The 8,476-nt window shown below is 43.8% G+C and overlaps 1 protein-coding gene across 4 annotated transcripts in view; it reads right to left on the reverse strand.

Moving 5' to 3' along the window:
• TAPT1 (transmembrane anterior posterior transformation 1) overlaps positions 1-7,583 on the reverse strand; it is a 49,478-nt gene extending 41,895 nt beyond the window's left edge. For 2 of the 4 annotated variants that reach the window (XM_063335464.1, XM_063335463.1), the window contains exon 1: positions 2,038-2,052. Coding sequence is in view for 2 of the 4 variants with exons in the window: in XM_063335461.1 (XP_063191531.1) it covers positions 2,038-2,168; positions 7,261-7,567 (438 nt within the window). In the remaining 2 variants the exon portion in view is untranslated. Of the gene's footprint in view, positions 1-2,037; positions 2,169-7,260 lie in introns of those variants that run through there. The other 2 variants (XM_063335461.1, XM_063335462.1) reach the window with 2 other exon arrangements.
• Positions 7,584-8,476: the final 893 nt, after the last annotated feature.

The raw sequence follows: 8,476 nt of genomic DNA on the forward strand, positions 1-8,476 counted from the left end.
TTCATTCCTAGTCTGTAATTATACTATTAGGTAATAAAGAATACAAGCCATTAAGAAAATTCTTTTCTTCCTTTCCTAGTCTCTCACATGCTTTATTTCAATTAAGCAGACTTTTGAATCACAGTCAAGTGATTCCTGCAATAGGTGATGATCTGTACACTACTTAGTTTCCTTTCTACATGATCATCATCGTACTTTTTCAATTTTTTCAATAAGTATGATAAGATTTTATATAGCTAATATGTATATTAAACTGGACTAAGCCACAAATTTATTTCATAATCTCTCTGTAAGAAAGTAACTATCACTTTTTAAATCTATCTGCTTATTACTCACAGTTTCATATTCTTTCATATTTCATATTCACTTTCATATTCAAAGTACAGACTGAAGTTTGATTTACCATGCAAAAAACATCAATTTCACCAGTTACAGTATCGTCCTTTTTTATAAAAGATGTTGGCCTTTACTTGTTCTTAGATACTGAAAGTTTTATTGGAAATCTATGGTGATTCTTCAGAATAATTTCTGTGGCTTGGAGATGGCATGTAATAGTTCACATAATTACAATGGAGATGATGTAGAACTGCTACATTGTTCAGCTGAGACTCTACCATAACTGGAATATTCTACCATAAACTAGAATGGGTAAACAGCAAGACACCACCGCTGGAGATGTTCAAAGCCCAACTGGATCTGGTCCTGAGCAACCTGTTTATGTAGGTGACACAGCTTTAGGCAAGGGCTTGGACTATATCATCTCCAGAGGTCCATCACAATCTCATCCGTACCATGATTTTCTGCAGTAACTGACTGGGAATTTAGTTTTGTAAAACCAGGTCTCACCATGGTCTAAGGATGAATTTAACGACATTGAAGGGGGAACCTGACTGCTGCTGATGAAGGGAATCCTACTCTCCCTCCCTCCTCCACTGTTCTTTCACCTTTCTACCCCTACTCCAAGCTCCCCTTCCGCCCTGGTGTAGGCTCTGGATTCTCAAGAATATTGGCTGAGCAATTCAGCTCACTATCCCAGCAAAAAACAAACAGAGCAAGAGAAGCGAAGCATTCATTGTCGAATTATGAGCTGATTTAACTCTCAGAACAGTCCTACAAGCACCACAGCTCATGCAAAACAGACAGTGTGCGTAAGGCGTAAGACTGAAGTGGGACAAACAGTGAAAAAAAGACTCTTCCCTCAACATAAATTGGCCCTTGCATGTAACTTCATCCCTAGATGTTTTGAGAATTTTAACAAAGTTACTTTCTAATGTTATTGTTACACTGCAGCCTAGCCTAACCTTATTACCAATGTTGCCTTACTCCTCATCCTTGAGCATATTCCTGCTGTTTACCAAATCTGACACCCTCTCCTACAGTGTTTCAAAATGGTTAAACCAGAAGAAAACTCTCTTCTAGATTACAGCACTGGAACTGGCTCACTGCAGGGCGAGAATTACATATAAACTGACATACAGGAGGTGCCATAAATGCCTCAGTTAAGGGCCATAGCACTGGGATAGAGAGGGAAGATGTGGTAAACAGTGGCAAGAAACAAAAGAGAAGGCTATGAAAATTAAGTCAAAAACCTTAATCAGAAACTCATCCATCACTGTATTTTTAAAGGACTGAAATCTTCCCACCCTCAAAACATTTTAGACTGGAAAGATCTTTAAAACTTATTTTTTTAATGTAAAATTACATTTTGCAGTAAAAGGTTTTCTTTTGCTTGACTATTCTATTAAGGATCAGTGACATCTTTATATTTGAATTAATTTGTCATCATCTGGACTTGAAAGTTAGTCATGTCCATCTCTGCTAATAACATCAACAAGGGGCCATGAGTTGCCAGCAGCAACAAGCAAACATAGGCAAAAAAACATGAAACGCAAACATTTAAGTTGCTGACTGAAAATCAATCATTACAGATATTTAAAGCTTTTCTAGTAGCAAAAGTGTTTGAGAAATATTTCTTTAAATAATTTAATGCAACAGATTTCATCTCTAAATTAAAACAAATGTTAAAGTATACTTCACCTTTTCCAGTTCTTTTGGTATCCGCATGCATGTGTATACTCTCTCTCTCCGCTCTGTGTATTTTGCTTCATTGTGTTCAAGGAAGTAACCTCTTGTTAGCTCAGCACTGATGAATCTCAGCAATGAAAGATCTACATTCAGAAACACACATAAGCAGAAGACACTTCAGGCATGACCTCCAAAGAGTGAAAGGACTCCTATGTTTTTATTACTTGCTACATGCTTCATTCACATCACATCTAACCCAGAAGGTTTCTGCTGATAGTAACCACAATGTCAAATAACTTGGTATGGAAGGAGCTAGATGAGAAGTAAGTCCTATGCTCTCCCATTTCCCTATTGCCTCCCGACAAACAAAACGAGCTACTTTTCCCAGCCAATCATTTTCACCAGACACCCCACTTCTCCAAAACATTACTCAAAGCAGCTACACTGAATGCAATATTCTGAGTGGATTTAATTTCTAACGTACTGATAGTCCTCCTAAATTTACTAAGCTCTATTTTAGACTTTTAAAAAGCTATTTCCTCTCTCAGCAACACTAGCAACTTATTCTTTATTTTAAAGAACAACTTTCTGTAATATCAAAACGTTCATGGATACATGATCCCAAATGATTCAGTGCAAAAACAGTACAAGCACGCTGATCATTTAATGATCAGACTAAAGTCTTTCACAACTGAAAAGCCATCAAGCATGTACAGGTCTTCTGCATTTTAATGTCTGTAGGTAAATAAGCCAAAGCCTGACTGACCTATGTTTAATCAACTCATACAGCTTCTAAAAAAAGACTTTGTGCAGAGTAGTCTTGCAAAAGGAAATAAAATATGAAATTATAATTATGCAAATTCAGGCTATCAGGACAAGAAGATTGAGCTTAAGCTTTGACACTCACTGACGAGGTCTGACATTAACACCTCCTGGTAACACTTCAGAAGTGACAGAACACTACAATAAAGTTCAACATTTATGGTTATTATTGGCATTTAAAAATAGAAACTCTCGGTGTTCACACAACACCCAAAAGATGGCAATCACTTATCTAGACAGATAGGTGAAAAGCTACACTGCATTTATCATGAAACCAGAACATGGTCACAAATAGTAAATTCAGATTTTAGACAAAGTCTTAGTCACTACTTGAGGGGGGTGGACCTTGCAAGGTACAATGCTCCACATATGTGGGGGAGGAAGATGCTGCAAAACACAGGTTTAGTAAAACAGGCTAGATAACAACTGCAAAGAGAGCAATGCAAGTAGAGATGCCATGTGTGAAGAGTTCACCCAAAACTGTCTGAGATACTGGCTTCTCAATATTCATCATGCTGAAGATGATGACAATTATTAGCTGGAAGAGTAGCCAGAAAATTACAGAGAGTTTTAAAGCAAAGAAGGAATCAGCTCAAATAGAAGTATAAAAGAAGCAGAAGAGGCAGTGCGTGCTTATAACCTACACTGCCTTGGCAGGGAGGTGGGGGGGGCATGTGGACTGAGCGTGATCAGAACTTGTGGAGATTACCAACAGGCATTTTGAAGTTTGTGGGGGTATATTAACATTCTATGTATGTCTAGTATTGTGATTTATCATGTTGCTGATACTGATTCACACCCATATAATTCACTGACTCCTGGTTAATTATGTATTGTTAATAAATCATTTAAATTATGATTTGCTTTAAACTACTATGAGCTTGTTTGGATAGTGATTTTGATGATTTATATATTACTGACCCACTTCTAGTAAGTAGGCCAAAGACACTGTAAGCCTTAAAGGTATTTATTTTAAAACAAATAAAAACACCAGTAGTGGTTTAATGAGTAGTAAAAAACTAATATTGACATGTAAAGTTTCAATCAAAGTTCATTCCAGTGAAATAAGGCAGAAATTCATACCACTAAATTGTTGTTCAGACCTCTTGCATCCTTGTTTTCTGGAGTCTTTCTTTGTAACACTATCACTTGTAACTTTGTTTTTCCCAATTCTTTCTTGTTTAATAAGTTAAAAGTAAAAAGAGATAACCTTAGGTATAAACACACAAATTAACTACTTTGTTAACTGCCCAGCTGTATTTTCTTCCACCTCAGATAACCGACATTCTCCAACCTGAAGATAATACATCTCAACTCAAGTTTCCTGCGAAGGAAACATAGGCATATGAGCAACTTATGGGTGCCTTCGAACTTAAGATAGTCTATGATTCTAAGTAATGAGCTATTTGTTCCCACTCCTTACCTCACACAAACTGGTTCACAGGCTTATTATTGAAAAGCAAATAATTTTAAGTTTCTCTCACCTGGCTAGACTTTCATGCCCTAGCTATTCAGAGATAATCACTTCTCATGACTAAAGCTGACCAATACACAAGCTCCAGACTGTGACTGCAAAACAATCTCTCCACTGACAGGGGATGCACTGAAGCACGCAGTCGCTCAGCCACCTCCTTCCTGAGCACTTACTGCCAACCAGCATCAGCCCTAGTTCTGTGCCAGCTGTGAACAGACCAGCGGCTGACCCTGTAGGAAAAACACGGTAAGCAAAAGAACAGGATGAGACACCAAGGCAGGACAGAGTAATAAATCATCTGAAAAATGGCTTAATTCTGCTATCAAAGCATAATTTTCTTTTAAAAATAAACGCTCTAATTCCTACTTCAAATTCCTTTCCTAGTTCAAATTTCCCTCTTTTGCAGTCAGGAAGTTTTAGACTGTGGCCTAAGTTTAAACTGTTCAGACAGCATACTCATATTCTCATTTATCTCCCCACCTCAGGACAGAAAAGCAGAAGCATCTTCTAAACATAAAAAGCCACTAATTCCTTCAAGGCAAAAGGATAATGATTTACCTAAGTTATACGTCAATGCATAGCTACACAAAGAATAACCATTAACCAGAAATGGAGAGGAAAATTTGTGCAAATGCGAAATGCACTGTGCCTCAGTTACTTTCTATTGTTACATAACTGGAACTTTAATCCCAAATGCAACAATTCCAGGCACTCACTTCACTCCCATCAATCCTAAACACACACTTCTTCCATAAACACTCAAATACATCAATCAAATCTAAGACAGCACTTTTTCTTTTTTTTTTTTTTTTAATATTTTCTTCTCCTCCAAACAACTGCTCTGTACGGTACTGGACCTGCTTTACCATCTTGAAAAAAACCTACTTTTACGTACTATATAACATATTGCTACCCTTAGATGAGTTAGAATTTTTAGTTGCTCTATCAAGAAGCCTTTCCTTCTAAAGTTTTCTTGTCCTGAAGAGTCAGAGAGGTCCAATTATTTTTAACTGTTTTAATTTAAAATTAATTGTTGGAAGATAATTAGAAAATCCCCCCCAAAATAACAATTTCCTTACTTTTTATAAAGTTATTTGCTGAGCTGTCTTTCAGACACATCAGTAGGTATCTTGACCTTTCTTTTTTTCATCATGAAGTAATTCATAATACTACAATAAAGCCAGTTCCTTACAACTATGGAAAATGCATGGGTTTCATCAATATCACAAAACTGCAGTCAATGATACTGCATGTCCTATGACATAACACATGTCAGAAATGGACACAGCACCTGTCAAGCTTCGAAGGAAAGCACTGAGTTGTTGGCAGACTGTTTAAGTTAAATCCTAATTCCTATTTTTAATTTTTTGTATTTGATAAGAACTGCAGTATCACATTCAAGCCAACAATGAAGTAGAAAGTCTGGAAATTCCAACAGCACTTTAAGCACTTTCCAGATTTTCAGCAAGCCACTCAATTAAGAATAAGGTGCTAATAAAGTTATTTATAACATTACCAACACTAAATCAACCCTGCGACACAGAGTAAAAATGTTTATGAAAAAGCCAGGGGTATTTTCAAAAATTATTCTCTAGATACCTGAAATAACCAGTTCAAGTGTAAATGCAGATTGATATCAAAGGCCATAACATTTCCCCTTATTTTTCCTTATGAAATCCTCAGTTAGTATACTACATTTAGTTCAAAAGACTTCTAACAATCTGCATACAACTTCCAAGACTCTAACAGCACCGTTATTTTCAGTAGTAGAGGCAAAGACTACTGGTCTCATAGCTATGTGTACATAAAATATTTAGCCTGTTTAGCCCAGAGTAGAGAAGACTGAGAGGGGGATCTCATCAATGCTTATAAATATCTAAAGGGTGGGTGTCAAGAGAATGGGGCCAGACTCTTTTCAGTGCTGCGCGGTGACAGGACAAGGGGCAACAGGCACAAACTGAAACACAGGAAATTCTGTTTGAACATAAGGAAAAACTCCTTTACTTTGAGGGTGACAGAGCACCGGAACAGGCTGCCCAGAGAGGTTGTGGAGTCTCCTTCTCCGGAGATATTCAAAACCCGCCTGGATGCGTTCCTGTCCAGGCTGCTGTAGGTGAACCTACTTTGGCAGGAGGGTTGGACTAGATAATCTCTAGAGGTTCCTTCCAACTCCTACCATTCTGTGACTCTGTGAACAAGAACCGTTAAGGGGATGAAGCCGGGCGCCGGCCCAGACCCCTCTCCTCTGCTCCTCTCAGACACTGCTGTGCACCGGGCTCGCTGCGGGGCACTCCGGCAGGCATCGAGCCCCGCAGCCCGGGTGTCAGCTTCAGCGTACGACACTTCGACGGATGATGCCCGTGTTGTTTAAATTCCCCCTGACGATCACCAGAGAACACGCGGCGTGACAGGGCACCCACGGGGACTTCACCGCCCCGTTCCCCTTCCCGAACACGCTCCTGTGGACAGCAGGGAGGCAGCCGGCCACGCTGAGGGGCTTTATTTCACTGTCACGGCCGCGCTCGCTGACCGCACTTCAGGGCAGGGAGAGAGGAGGCAGCGCAGCCGGCGGGAAGCTCCCCGCCCGCCCGTCCCCGCCACCAGAGCGGCCGAACGCCGCCGCTCCCCGGGACCGTGAGGTCCCGGCGCACTTTTTGAAGTCGTTCGCTGAAAGTTTGCACTGGCGGGCGGCCGCGACGCCCTCAGCCCCGCCTCGAGCACCCACCCAGGCCCCTCAGGCGGGCCGGGCCGGGCGCCGCTGTGTGGAGCCAGCGCTGGCGGCGCGCCCCGGAGGCACCGCCCGCCCCAGGCAACGCCGCCACGGCCGGCCACCCCGAACTCCCATGGGGAAAGCCAACCCAGCCCGGCGGCCCTCGCTGCCCTCCACCCGACCCGGCCTGCGGGAGGAGGCCTCTCGCCCCGCCGCCGCCGCCCCTCACCCGAGAGGCCGCGCTTCTTCTTCCTGCCCCGGTCGCTCTCGTAGAAGCCCAGCGTCTCCGTTCGCTGCTGCGGGGACGGCTGCCCCGGGCCGGCGGGAGGCGGCCGCGACTCGCTGCTCCCCCAGAGAGTTTTCGGCTCCCCGCGGCCGCTCTCCTGCTGCTCCAGGGCGCCGCCGCGCCGTCCCTCCCCGCCGCTGCCCGGCGCGGCGGCGGCAGCGGCGTCGGCAACGCCGGCCATGTTCGCCGCCCGCTCCGCGCCCGCCGCCCCCGAGCCGCGCGCCGCCCCGTGCCCCGGGCGGTGACGCATCACCGCGCGACAGCGGCGCGGGGCAGCCGCCGCGCGAGTGCCCAGCGCGAGGGAGGGGGAGGAGGCGCGGGGGGGGGGCGGGGGCGAAGGCGGTGCGGCGCCATCTTGCCTCGGCGCCGCCGCCATTAACTGCTTCGGTGCTGGGAGCCTCGCGCTCACGTCTCGCCCCCTCTCAGCGCCTTCCTCTGCCTGTCCCCGAAGCTTACAGATATTATAGATAGATAGATGGATAGCTTACAGGTGTTATAGATACTGGAGGGCGCACATAAAGATACTCAACGTTAGGGGAAACTAACCACCCATGTCGCAAGGAATGTGGCATGGTCACGGTTTCACCTGTCACAGGGGCTGGGGGACAGTAGTTCAAAGCAGCTGCAAATGACATGATTAACCTACCCTGCACCATGCAAATAAAGAGCTTGTTCAAAAATGGAAAAGGAGAGGTGAATTATTAACTCTAAAGCCAACAGGATTCCAATGAACTGCCTAACGTGCTTTGGACTGGAGCCGGCCCTGGAGGTCACAGGCCGGTGCTCCCCCGGTTTGTGTAGCTCTTCTTGCAAGAGGCCTCTGGAAGGAGTCCCAGCCTCTGAGCCACCTGCGGGGAGGATGAAGGACGAGTGCTATTGTAGCCACCTGGCTGGCACGACCCTCACAATGACTGCTGGGCAGGGGAGGGCAGGCGCCTGTGCTCGAGGAGTCCTCAAAGGTCAACAAGCCCCCCAGCCTGAGAGACAGGGTCTAAAATCTTGCGGTTCGTGAGGTGCTGTAGCTGGAACTGCTGTTAGTTACTGACAGCATGGTACTGGCAGTGATAAGGCTTTTCAGAGGTCGTACTAATGAAAAATAATCGTTCCTGTCTCAAAGGGTGTATAATTTATACAAGAGTAAACAGGAATATAAGAAGCA

Source organism: Chroicocephalus ridibundus, chromosome 5, assembly GCF_963924245.1.
Source record: "Chroicocephalus ridibundus chromosome 5, bChrRid1.1, whole genome shotgun sequence".
Classification (NCBI taxonomy): domain Eukaryota; kingdom Metazoa; phylum Chordata; class Aves; order Charadriiformes; family Laridae; genus Chroicocephalus; species Chroicocephalus ridibundus.